Here is a 13,643-nt window from a genome sequence, read left to right as displayed (position 1 = left end):
GTAAACGCTGCTATTCTGAGTGGGAAGCATGGCACCCCCACTCTGGCTGGCACAAGAGACTAAGAGCAGTCTGTACTGCTACAGGTGGCTAGAGGTAACGCAAACAGACTCTGGAGATAGCACCTTTTAACAAGGAGAGACCTCTCTCGGCCTGTGGGTCAACTAGTCAATATACTGGCCATTTATTTGCAGCTACAAAGGAATGTTTAGACTCCACCATCTATCTTTGCAATGGCTTCTGGGATAACCTGGAAACCAGGACTGGCACAAGCATTGTCCCTCGACACAGCTAGAGGCCTGCATACTCTGCTCCCCGCTGCCCTCAGGAGGTCACTGTTGGTGGCCAGCAATTCAATTTTTGATCCAAAAAATGGGGAGGGATCAGAAGATTGGAGAAAAGCAAACGCTCCACCCTGTCCCCCCCCAAGGAAAGAAAAGGGATCTGGCCATTCTCCTTCTGTGCCCTGACAGTAAAATAATGGAGCATGGGGGAAAGCACTACACATCTCACAGCTATTGGAATCATGAGCAAGCAGGAACCAAGATTTTGCCACACAAAGCTGAATGCTTTTTTCACTAGGCTCAGTGGCTGAAGGGGATGCAGCAGATGCGCTATATTTGGACTTATAAAGCATGCGATACTCTCTCATGTCACCATACTCTTAGAACTGAAGTCAGCTTTGGTATAAATACTAGTATGTGGACAGAAAGCGGTCAGAACGGCCATCCAGAAAGGCTAATGACACAGGTTATGCTAACCCACACAACAGCAGTGCAGGATGCAATGGGGTGCTGCAGGGACTAGTCTTAGCTACAGCCTATCTTTATCGATGCTGGGAATGGGGGCACAGGCAGCCCAGGAATGAAATTCAGATGAAACTAAAATGCGGGAGGGTCAGGAGGGAGATGTACTCCAGGCAGAAAATACAAGGTTCAGAGGATTGAAAACCTAGTGGCCAGGGGACTAGCCCAGGACTGAGAAAACCCTAGTTCAGTCCCCTGCTCTGCAACAGACTTCCTGAATGACCTTGGGCAAGTCACTTAATCTCTGTCAGTTCCCCAGCTGCAGAATAGGGCTAACAGCACTGCCCGACCTCCCAGGGAGTTATGAGGATAACTGCTAAAAGGATTTGTAAAAAATCCTTTACATAGAGCTTGGAAAGAACTAAGCTAACATCGGGGGGAAACAGTCCAAACCCCAGCTCCAGGGTATGCTGGGAGGCCAGGATGCTGAAAGAAGCAAATCAGACACAAGACTGCAGCATGACAAAACTGGAAAAAGAAAACAATGCAGTGACAGCTCAGGGCTGCATATGTAAAAGCATCATCACATCACCTGTCCTTTAGGCCATGCCAATACGACTTCATTCTGTTCTGGGCACCTTACCAGATATTGATGAAGTGGAGAGAGAGTCAGTTCAGAGAGGGGTGATAGAGTTAGCAGGGTAATGGACTAAGGAGGAAAGATTAAAAGAGCTACATCTGTCTGGGATGGCAAAGGGGGAACACAACAGTAATATCTGCAGGATGTAAACAGCACACGCAGAGAGAGAGGAGAGTGTGATACACAGATGTAACTAAGAGTGATGGGATGAAATTAAGAAAGGAGAAATCTAGATTAAATATTAAGAGAAACTTCCTTTCAATGAAATGTATTAGGCTGCGAAAGCAGCCCCCAGAGTAGCAGTGGAATGGCTATCAATCAGCACATTCAAACAGTAGCAAACACGCATTGGAAAAATCCTGAATTGGCCAGGGGGAGATGGCCTGGACACACCTAGCCAGGGCTTTTCCATCCCTGCCTAGAACTCAAGGGTGGAAAGCACACAGGAGGGAAGAGGGTTAAAACACATGAATGGTTTGGTCTCCTCCTGACAGAAGCGTGAGAGCTGCTCTATCCCTTCTACATGAATGAGGCAGTGTGCAGGGAACGAGGACACCGAAGGGAACTGCAGCTCCTCAGCCCAGGTTGCTCTGCCATCCCAGGTTGAGGCCTCATGTTATTGCTCACTGTTGAGAGGTTGGTCCAGATAAGCACACGTAAGAGACGGAGAGTGGGTGGCTAAGCGATGTACTGGATCTAGTCCCACCCATGCTCACAGAAAACATAAGAAGTGGTAGATTTCCCCTCTGCCACTCAAAGGATGGCTGCTGAAAAGCTGGTGTGGGAAATCCCTGCTGGTTTGGCTCTCCTGGTTTACGGCAGTAGGAATACCTTTATGAAAGAGAAACTGAGGCCCTGGAATAGACATTGCACTCATGAATGGAAATGCCCACTTGCAAAATAGCATAGAGCCGCATATGCCCAGAGGGGTCCTGCAGCCTGACCTCAAGTGTTCAAAGCAGCGCAAAGAACTAGGGTCTACTCGTCACGGACTAGAGGGGCATGCACAAGCTGAGAACACGGAGCAGAGTCGTCATGGCCCATTCCACCCTGAGAGGAACACGTCCTGCCAGGTCAGACTGGGCTTTGTCACTCCCAACCCCTCTCAGCCTCAGCCTTTTGTCCTTGAGAGGCTGGGAACTCTTTCCTTTTGCTGCACAGAGGAGCTTGCTGATGATGACAACCCACGGGGACAAAGCTTAGCCCAGGACGAATGAGTCATGTTCCAAGGCTGGCAGAGAGACTGTCTCAACCACAGAAATGGAAGAGATTCCAGTCAAGGCTTCCACAGGAGCTGGATCCGGCTGTAGGCTAAAACGGGTCATTTCGTTGTTAGGCCAAGAATCAACATCAGTGATACAGCGACTACCAAAAAAGGCCCTCCTCTCTGGCTGCCACTGTCCTTGTCAAAGGGCCTAGCTCTGTCTGCAAGGGAGAACTTGCTTCTCCCCAGACACTTTGCTCTCTCTTTACTCTGTCATGCGGTTGCGGAGGCAGCCGTTGTCCTATGAGCAGCACTTAACTGACTGGGAAAGATTTGGAGGAAAATAAAAATACACACCCATGCATTTGTGAGATGGCACAGAACATTTAAAATCGCTTTCACAGGGAGGGAATCTTTATTTGGCCCATTGGGAGAGGAACAAAGGGAGGAGTAGGAGAAGGATGGAGGTGGATCAACTAAAATGGAATGACTCAAATGTGCAAATATATTTCATAACCTCCCCTGAAGGACCAGAGACAGGTACATAGACGAGACACACATGGGTTGCACGGATCGCCATTTCCAGGGCAGCTCTAAATGCACCACTCCTATCACATCATTAGTAACAAGTCAACCCTCCCAGAGTCAGTCAGCCAGGCTTGCTCGGTTAGTGACCAGTTTCCATCCAGGGCAGGTGGCAGGGTGAAGGCCAGAGCTCAGAAGGCATGCTGGGGTAGGACTCTCTCTCACACTCTGCTGTTCCCCACCTCCAAAGGCGCCCAGGGTCTCCAGCCTGCGCAAATGCTCCATGCTTCTGCCAAGAGCCTCTTCCAGTCGTCCACGGAGCGCCTGGGCCCCCTCCAGCTCCGCCCGCAGAGTCTGGCCTCTCTCGGGGCTAATTAGACACGTCATACAGAAAGGGAAGAGGGTTAGACAGGCTTCACGGAATGTCCACACCAGTAAGGAGACAGAGCGGTGCTGGCTCATGTCTAACCACCACTTACTCAGAGCACTGCTCATCCGTGCTCCAAAGGTAGATCCAGCATCGGCTCCTTCCGCTTCTCTTCTAACTTTGACCAGAACCAGCTGCAGGTGCCGGGCCCCAGCACCCACCCCCCACATGGGTCAGGCACAGACTCGTACACCCACGGAGCAGTTCCCCCAGACTCACCCCCAATCCCCTGGGAAGTCAGGGCAGGGACAGTGGCTTCCTGGCCGTCGCTAGTTATCACCACTGAATCAAATACCAAGAGAAACTCCATGTGTGCGTGGTTCCTTCAGCCCCGCAGACTGCTCAGCTCCCCGCCCCACCAAGGCTCGCGTGGTGGAGGGTAGCAACGTCAGTCATGCTGTCATGGAGGGGAATGACCTGGACAAACTACTAGAAGCCCCAAGCAATTTTCAGATCAATGATTTAACAAAGGGACATGCAGCCTCTCTGAGATGTCAGGAAGCAAGGGAGGGGAAGCCAAGGGGGCGGGGAGAAATCAAGGGGAGAGGAGAATCTGAAAGGAGCATTAGAGCTCTGGGGTGTCATTAACTCCTGCTGTCTTGCCTGACTCATGTGATCTCCTCTGCCATGGGAAGGACGCTGCCTTTAATCAGCCACTCCCCAGCAGCAGCCCACTGAACAATTCCCTGCTCACACAGGCTCACGGACACCCTAGTGCTTCAACTTTTCCCTTTGAACAAGTCCCCCAGAGGGAGTGCAGCTCCTCCACCTCGCAGGACCACACGGCAGCATGAGGGCCCCCTACCTGTCTGGGTGAGCGTGGAACTTCACCAGACTGCTGTACAGCTGCCTTTCTGCTTGCAGAGCTTCATTCAGGCGACTCTTCTCCGCCACCAGCCCTTCCAGCATCAGCAACAGCTGGGGAGAGCGGAGGCAAAAAGCAACAGGCAGAGGTAGGAGCTGAGCAGAGTCCAGCCAAGAGACTGGAGTTGGTCATGTCAGGGACATGGAGATGAGGGGCTGACCTCCGCCCGTGCGTGGGATCCAAACCACCTCTCTGTGCCATAAAGAGGATCTGAGCCCCTCTTATACCTGCACGTACACTGGCACACTCTCTCCCAGGCAACAGCATTACAGTGCAGAACTGGCAATAGAGAATTAACTAACTGCAGGAACTGGAAACAGGCCTGAGCCTGCAGCCCATGAGATATCCCCTCTGCGGGAGATTTCATCAGAGCATGCGCTACCTGTTGCCGTCTGTTCCCTGTAGCCTCCTGTCCTCGTGACTCTGCTGTGGCTACTTTCTCCCGAAGCACCAGGACTTCTTGGGTCAGTCGTTCCACAGCTGGGATTTCTTCAGGATCAACCAGCTGCATCTGCAGGTCCTGAAAGCCAAGGAGAGCAGAGTTGGCTGGAGATCAGCAACAGGAGACACCCCTTGAATCGATGCAAGCTGGAATTAATCAGTGCAAGCTGGAATTACAAAGGTCCCTAGAGACATCACAGATTAGGGTCACCAACAAGGGGAACTCCTATCCCTTCCAAGGGTGAGCCAGACAATTCAGAAAAAAACCACACTCGGGGGTGTGCAGCACCAACATCCCAGAGCAAGCCTTACTGTTGCTTTGTGCTAACAGGAGCCTGACTCAAGACTCCAGACAGGATGCAAGGCACCCTGCACGCTCCAGAACTCCTAAACAAGGTCCAGGATGCACAGCAAGGGCACTCCAGGAATAACAAGATCCCCAAATGAGCATCTGAGCAAAATGATGATCTGAGCAAAATGATGGGAGACTCCTACATAATGAGATGTCAGATGGAGCCCTGGGTTCCCAACTCTTCGTGTTTTACAGGAACCATGGAGTGAGGCCCAGGATGCCAAGCCCGAGATGTTACAAGATCCATGCGTGAGATCTCGAATACAGCTCAGGAGTCTCCTCATACATCCACCTCGTTGCTGATCTCCATGGAAACCTGGCTTCCTGTTTCTGACATTTTACAGTACACTGGAAGCCAGCTAGAAGCCTCGAGGTGGGGGGAACTGGAGGTTGTTCACTAGCATCCCTGGGCAGAGATGATCAGACAGTATGTCAGGAGAACTGTAGAGATCCCACCTTTATAAGGTCCTCCTTGCTCTGGATGTTCCTGGTCAGGGACTCAATATCTGAGGCCTGCACCTGCAGCTCCTCCTCCTGTGCCGTCACCACAGACTGAAGAGAAGAGAGCTCCAACTACAGAGCAGAGACCACGGGGTCAGTGAAAGCTCCGCAACCCAGACACATGCCATAAACCCTCCATGCCACTGCCTCAATCATCCCACCCTCATGCCCCTAATCTGTGGTGCTGGCCAGAGTCGTGAGTGGCCTCCTTCACTCAGTGCAACACTACTACACGCTGTACGATGCCTCTATCTGAGGCTAAAGACAACATTTCTGAGAAAGGGGGAGGAGGGCCAAACTGGGCCCAGGAAGGAAACTTTCCTTCAGTCTCATCAAGTCAGCACTGCAATCCCATAACCAGACCCTTTGTTCACCCCTCCATCAAGAGAGGTGCCTGTGGAGTTGATGGAGGGGAAATGGAAATAAAGGACCCACATCAGTCTGTCAGCTTCATGACTTTGACACCACATGGGGACAATCCCTAGTCCAGTGGTTCTCAACCTATTTATCATTGTGGGCTGTGTTGGGCTGCAGGTTGAGATCCACAGCGTGCCTCCCCCCCAAACCTCCCTCCACAGATCCCTATGCCCAGCACCTCCTGCCCAGAGACCCCTTCACAGAGTGGGGCCAGGAGTGGAGCCCTGGGCAGGATGGCAGTGACCCCGGACCCCGCTGTGCAGGATCGGGTTGCAGGGCAGCCGGGTGGCAGCCCGGACCCCAACCCTGTGGGGCTAGCCGGCAGCTCCGACACCAACCACAGCCCTCCCCAGGCCGGCTGGCAGCCCCGGGCTGGCTGGACCACCCGGACCCCACCGCGCTAGGTGGCCAGGCAGCCAGGAACCTGGACCCCATGTGGCCCAGCGGCCCACGGGTTGAGAATCGCTGCCCTAGTCAGTAGTGAGCATAAAGGTCGCTACACCGGAAACCAGAGCATCCCCGGGATAAAGCATAGGCCAGCTACTCACAAATGTAATGATCTAGATGGTTTCCATTTAGGAAATAAGCTACCTCTGGGGTGGAACAAAGCAGCAATTTAACAGTGCACTGCTCGTGACAGGACGTGAAAAAGAAACTATATCCAACAAAAAATGCAAGAGGAATAGGGAGGCTGAATGTAATCGCCAGAGCTGAAAATCTGACCAGGACACCAGGGCTAGCACCTTCCATTCCCATGCAGGGTCCTTACCAGAAACCAAATAATAATTAATACTCAGTGCTTCCAAGCTCCATTGTGCTGGGCACTATACAAACACTGAGCAAGAGACAGCCCGTTCCCCACAGGGTGGGAGTATGAACATAGCATGGCTGTTTGAAGGCAGGCCAGGCTGGATTTGGTCTCGAGTGAAACAAGCCTCAGACTGCAGACGCTCAGGGTCTCGCCACAAACTCACCCTGCTTTCTCTTTCCTTTCTTGCCATTAGCTCCAGTTCCTCTCTGGCATTAACAAGCTCCTTCTCCAGCTCGGCAGCCGTCTCCAACGGGCCTGGAGAGGAAACCACAGCCCCAAAAGTTACATTAACGCAGGGCTTGAATTATCTACCAGACACACCCTGGTTTTCTAACTGCAAGCATTAGAAACAGAATCTTTTCCAAATTAGAGCTCAAATCCTGAACAAGTTGATGGCATTTGCACCCCTACCACGGAGATGGATTTTTCAAGGCCTTTTCTAATGCTCCTGCTCCCATAGTGATCCTCAACTACCAGCCGCCCCAGCTAGAGTCCATTCCCATTCCTGATGCTCTCCCCTCCAGAGTCCAGAATCCAGTGGCCTCAGCCCTGGGAAGAGTTCCAAGTATCCCCACCTGCCCTCCCAGATTAACCGCACTCCTCCCAGTCAAGGAGGGCAGAACATTCTGATTAGCCCAGTGATCAGCAAACACCAGCTCCCCCTCCCACACCAGCTTCCTCCACTCAGCACTGGAGTCCAGAACCCGTCAGTGATTCCCAAGCACCAGTCTCCCATCCCAAATCCAAGCCACAGTCATTGAGTGCCCCAAGTTTTATCCCCAGCCTCACAACCCTGGGGAAGGATGACTCCAGTCAATACTCCTGGTTAAAGTTCTTTGGTGTCTTTGCAGGTTGTTTGTCACGAGACAGTTCTCCCCATGGCAAAAGCCTTGGGTCACCTTCGTACTGACCTTTCTCCATCCTGTATTTGCTGTCCTCTCCCTTGGAGATTCCGGTAGCAGTAGCGTTCCCGCAACCTCCTGGCAGTAATTCCTGAAAACACAAAATGATTCCTGGTTTTCCCCCCTTAGAGATCACCCTGTGCACCCTGCACAGTTTAGACCCTTCCGCCCACCTCCAAGCCTCACCGCCCAGCGCTGAGACCAAACACGACACATGCTCCTGTACTGGTGTCACACAGACCATTGGCCAGATGGGGTTTTCAATTATGGGGGAGCTGACCAGAGGCCTGCAAGATTTTGGGGATCTCAGAACCCAGAGGAATGGAGGGAGACAAGCACAAATGGGCTGAGAGCTTAAATCTGGTGTGAGAAACAAGCTTGGGAAGTCAGGAAAGGGACTCCAAAGAGAGAGGCGTCCAGAGCAGGAAAAGGAAAAGAGGTTCTTGGCCACTATGTTTGGGTTGCACCAAGTAGCAGGGACACCAGAGAAGAGACAGCAGCAACAGTGCAAGAGATAAGAGAATGGTCTAGGGCAGTGGTCCCCAACCTTTTTCGTCTGGCGGGTGCCAGACGATGAGCCACCGAGGACCATGGCCGGCAGACAAGCATCCGCCGAAATGCCGCCGAGAAGCGGCAACGTCAAGAGGTGTCGCCGCCAAAAATCAGCAGCATTTCGGCGGCGACGCCTCTTGATGACGCTGCTTCTCGGCGGATGCTTGTCCGCCAGCCAGTACACGGGCGCACATAGATGCATTGGTGCCCGCGGGCACCGCGTTGGGGGACCACTGGTCTAGGGCTTTAATAGCTAGAATGAAGAGGAAAGGATGAACCGAAGCTGCTGTCATGAAAAAGTGGCAGGATTTAGCAATGGTCTGGATGCAGAAGGCACACAGAGGAATCAAATATGCCCACAGGCTGTATGCATGGGCAACAGTGCCAGGCCGGGGGATTTTCCATGATGGGTACCAATCTTCCAACAGAGCCTTGCCTTCTTCCAGACACCTGCTAAATCGGACACCTTGGGGGTGCTGGCAGTGAGCACGACAGTAAAGGTTACAAAGCCACTCCCAAGTCAGCCCTGTTTACACTCCCCCAGAGCCCTCTGAAGAACTTTTCTAGGCTGAGCCACACTAGCTAGCTACATAGCAGAGATATTTCTCTGTGCAACTCAGCATCGAGAATTCAGAGTTAACAGTGGAGCTCAGCCCAAATGCACGATTTTGGAAAGGTTAAGGAAAGTCTCTCCAGCTCATTGTGAGATATTGGGGAGTAGAGACAAACCACCGATGGCCTATTAGCTCCTTCCAGCCTAAACTCCATGATTCTAAACCCTATGACATGTTTTACAACTTTAAACAAAAATTAGACGTTTGTTCACCAAGAAACCATTGAAATGGTTCCAACAAAAGCAGCCTGGCTTATGCTCAGTGACAAAGGGTGCGACGTTGCACTCCGTAATGTTTTATGGAAATATGCTTACAAGTGTAAATATGATGTAACTGGAATATGCTTTATGCAAAAAGTTTCTTGTAAGGTATCATTACAAAAGGTTATAATCTACTGAGTGTGTTCATCCTATTTGTTTGCATGTATTATTTCTATGTCTGGAGTTAGGAGAATAAGACATAAACTTGTACTACTGATGTAAACACATTAAGTGGAAGCCTTTAAGGGTGCTTCAGAATCAATGAACTGTGAATGGGTTTGTTTACTTGCAAGGTTCGTTCCTGTAAACCAGACCAGGAAGAATGGTAGAATCCATCTTAAACCTGGTGCTTTTCCATTTAGAAGGAGGGGTGGGGATCCAGAGAGACAAAAGATTCCCACCTTGTGCCAAAGCTATAAAAGGGGGTGGAAGAGAACAAAAGAGATGGCCAGTCATGAAAACCCCCTAGTTACCACCTGGGCTGGAACTAACAAGGACTGTACCAGGGGAAAGGATTGGGCCCAGACTAGGAAGGCATCTAGTCTGTGAAAGAAGCTTATTGGAACATCTCTGAGGGCGAGATTTTACCTGTAAACAGTTTCTTAATGTATTAGTCTTAGACTTGCGTGTTTTTGCTTTATTTTGTTTGGTGACTTACTTTGTTCTGTCTGTTATTACTTGAAACCACTTTAATCCTACTTTTAATACTGAATAAAATCACTTTTGTTTTATTAATTAACCGAGAGTAAGTGATTAATATCTGGGGGAGCAAACAGCCGTGCATCTCTCTCTATCAGTGTTATAGAGGGCGGACAATTTAGGAGTTTACCCTGTATAAGCTTTATACTGAGTAAAACTGATTTATTTGGGGTTTGGATCCCATTGAGAGCTGGGTGTCTGGGTGCTGGAGGCAGGTGACCTGCTGAGCAGTTTTTGGTTAAAGCCTGCAGCTTTGGGGGCGCGGATCAGACCTGGGTCTATGTTGCAGCAGGCTAGCGTGTCTGGCTCAACAAGGCAGGGTTCTGGAGTCCCAAGCTGGCAGGGAAAATGGGCTCAGAGGTAACTTCAGCACATCAGGTGACAGTTCCAAGGGAGTCTCTGTGAGAGAACCCGTCGCAAAGGGGTTCCTAGCAAAGCTGATTTAAAAACACTTGACAATTGAGGATGAATACTCCAATACTGCCCACACAAGCAGCGTCTGCTCTCAGCTGATCTGTGGGAAGGAGCTGCTGAGTGACTGAGAAAAAGCTGTGGGGTTCAGATCAGGATGTTCTGATCTCACCTGGACTCCCATTAGCAGGGATGGTCTTTTTGGTTTGTGCCTAGCACAACAGGGTCCAGATCTACGTGTGGGCTCCTAATATTTACTATTTGTATTGCTATAATGCTTAACAGCTGCCAAGGGCTTCCATGTGATACACTCAGTGCTTGATCACTCTTCCCGCACAGTACGTCTCCTCACCCCCCTTCTGGTATCTCTCTGCATTTGCTTTCTTCCCACAGGCCTCTCTCTCTCCCCTGCTGCTACAGCAATCACTTCTCTCCCCCGTCCTGAGGCAGCATGCAAAGGACAGAACAATCCAGTGCACAATTCCTACTTGAAAGGGCTGCTTGTCTTTCTGGAGGAGAAGCCTGCCATCAGCCGCTGTGTTCTTCCCCAGCTCCTTCCCCACCAGCTGCTGGCGCAGGAATTGTACTTCGCCACTCTTTTCTGCCAGAGCCTGCACCATCTTCTCGGCTGCTACCTGACGCAGCGGGAAAGCAAGGCGAGAGGAGAGAAGCAGAGGTGACAAAGAGTTGGGTCTCAGTTGGCTACTGGCCCAAACCCTGGCCCGGACTCCTTGCTCTGGCAACATAAGGACAGATTTACCGATCGCTTGCTGCTGGAGCGGAGATCAGGAGCTTTCCTTTCCAACTCTAACCAGGGACTTTACTATGGGCTTTGTGGCAGCACACACAACAGTCAATGCTACAGCATTGCCATCACAGCCCCCTGCTTTCACTTACCCAGCCTTTGCTGAGTAACTCTTCAGCAGTGCTACCAAACCTTTGACTGGGATGGTGAAAACTCGCCCATGGCATGGGGGCTGCGGAGTGCAGCAATATGGGAGGAGGCCTGGAAGGACAGAGGGGATGAGGATAGAGGATGGGAGCTGGAGGAGAGAAGGGAGGCAAATGCTGTGAGGAGATAGCTGGGAGCTTGGCTTTTTAATCCTGTTAAAAAGGAAAATTCAATGCAAAACTCCAGTGACATTTAAAACTGACTGATCTCAATGCACTGAACACAGGCAATTCTGAGGGTAAGACTCTTGTGGAAACATTAACTCCCTGGTAGTCCACACAATAGTCTTGAATACTAGTTTGACTGTTAAATACAGCTAACATACAATGAACAGAGCTCCCCCCATGCTGTCCCTCCACCCTTCTGATTCTATGCAGAGGAGATGGCTCCACCAGGCTATGGGGCTTCCCTCTGGTCGCCTGATGTCACCGCTGTGGGGAAGAGCTCCAGGGTTCACCTTTCCCACGACTGCTGGCCAGGTAGTGGTGGTATGTGTGCACAGAATGCCCCGTGAATGTGCACAAGCCGAGAGCTGCACACCTTCCTCTCCCCAACCCCACAATACGCACATGCAAACCCTGATCTGGGTGCACAAGAAGAGCCCCCAGGTTTCACAACGTAGGCCTGTGGGGCACGTGGACAAGCGAACGGTGCGCTCAGAATTATTACCGTATAATTTCCCACAGACGACGAGTTGATATTTGTAACCTTACTCTGCATTAACATGGGCAAGGGGGGTATTCTCATTGTTATGTGGTTCTGAAACATGAGACACTTCCTGCAGCTCCCCCCGTGGCATCAGAGACTAGAGACCAGTTTCCACACAGCAGACCCATCACAGCCACGCTGGTCAGCGGCTGCTCTGAGCGCAACTCACTCGGCTTCGCTGCTCCCGGGTGCTCATGGCTTGAAGCAGCTCCCGAAGTTCGGTCTCATGTTCTCCAGCCTGTCTGTTCCTGTCACTCAGGAGATCCTGCAGCATCCTCTCCTTCCGCTGGAGACGCAAGCACAGATCCTCTGCAATCTCACTCTGCCCTGGGCCCAGCTTGCAGAGCAAGGTTGCTGTGAGCTCCTAGGGGAAAAGGAGGGAGAAAGGGGTTGAGACGTTCCATCTCCATGCTCAGAGAAGCCTGGCACTTTGGGATGAACGGCTGTGCAGCCTGGGAGCACCTCTCTGATCACATGCAGTCACCAGCAGAGAATCAACGCACAGCGAGCATTTATGCCAACGCAGCATTCGAGGGCCTGCCAGGATTCCAGGGAGCAGCTTTCCTGGTTCGCCCCCCTCTTCCTGCAGCACATATGGAAGGGGCTGGGCCATGCATGTCACTCAGAGGCTGACGTGCCTCTGTGCTTCCATTCTGTAGGGAGAGCCTTTGCTTCTACAGAGCCAGTAATTGTTAGTGCTCTCAAATTGAGGACTATGCTAGTTTAGATATTTTTACATTGCCTCTGATTTGCTCCCTCCTCTGAACTGCGGCCAAGAGCACAGAGATTTAAAAAGGTGACACACTGGGGGATCATAGAATATCAGGGTTGGAAGGGACCTCAGGAGGTCATCTAGTCCAACCCCCTGCTCAAAGCAGGACCAATCCCCAACTAAATCATCCCAGCCAGGGCTTTGTCAAGCTGGGCCTTAAAAACCTCCAAGGAAGGAGATTCCACCACCTCCCTAGGTAACGCATTCCAGTGCTTCACCATCCTCCTAGTGAAATAGTGTTTCCTAATATCCAACCTAGACCTCCCCCACTGCAACTTGAGACCATTGCTCCTTGTTCTGTCATCTGCCACCACTGAGAACAGCCAAGCTCCATCCTCTTTGGAACCCCCCCTCAGGTAGTTGAAAGCAGCTATCAAATCCCCCCCCATTCTTCTCTTCTGCAGACTAAACAATCCCAGTTCCCTCAGCCTCTCCTCATAAGTCATGTGCTCCAGACCCCTAATCATTTTTGTTGCCCTCCGCTGGACTCTTTCCAATTTTTCCACATCCTTCTTGTAGTGTGGGGCCCAAAACTGGACACAGTACTCCAGGTGAGGCCTCACCAAAGTCGAATAAAGGGGAACGATCACGTTCCTCGATCTGCTGGCAATGCCCCTACTTATACAGCCCAAAATGCCGTTAGCCTTCTTGGCAACAAGAGCACACTGTTGACTCATATCTAGCTTCTCGTCCACTGTGACCCCTAGGTCCTTTTCTGCAGAACTGCTACCTAACCATTCGGTCCCTAGTCTGTAGCAGTGCATGGGATTCTTCCGTCCTAAGTGCAGGACTCTGCACTTGTCCTTGTTGAACCTCATCAGGTTTCTTTTGGCCCAATCCTCCAAT

General features: G+C 51.2%; 1 protein-coding gene across 5 annotated transcripts in view; it reads right to left on the bottom strand.

Annotated features, from left to right (window-relative positions):
- Window positions 1–2,984: 2,984 nt before the first annotated feature.
- The window catches only part of LOC113404997 (myomegalin-like), a 101,731-nt gene continuing 91,072 nt past the window's right edge, over window positions 2,985–13,643 (bottom strand). For 4 of the 5 annotated variants that reach the window (XM_029912448.1, XM_029912450.1, XM_026656156.1 and 1 more), the window contains 8 exons: window positions 12,195–12,389; window positions 10,854–11,000; window positions 7,839–7,920; window positions 7,091–7,182; window positions 5,655–5,771; window positions 4,788–4,925; window positions 4,346–4,458; window positions 2,985–3,483 (listed from right to left, as the gene is read on the bottom strand). In XM_029912448.1, the coding sequence (XP_029768308.1) occupies window positions 3,234–3,483; window positions 4,346–4,458; window positions 4,788–4,925; window positions 5,655–5,771; window positions 7,091–7,182; window positions 7,839–7,920; window positions 10,854–11,000; window positions 12,195–12,389 (1,134 nt within the window). In that variant the 3' untranslated portion in view covers window positions 2,985–3,233. The remainder of the gene's footprint in view (window positions 3,484–4,345; window positions 4,459–4,787; window positions 4,926–5,654; window positions 5,772–7,090; window positions 7,183–7,838; window positions 7,921–10,853; window positions 11,001–12,194; window positions 12,390–13,643) is intronic. The other variant, XM_029912447.1, reaches the window with a different exon arrangement.

The sequence above is a fragment of the Terrapene carolina genome, unplaced genomic scaffold (assembly GCF_002925995.2).
Source record: "Terrapene carolina triunguis isolate 2854851 unplaced genomic scaffold, T_m_triunguis-2.0 Scaffold212, whole genome shotgun sequence".
Classification (NCBI taxonomy): domain Eukaryota; kingdom Metazoa; phylum Chordata; order Testudines; family Emydidae; genus Terrapene; species Terrapene triunguis.
This window is presented reverse-complemented; position numbering and strand designations above follow the sequence as displayed.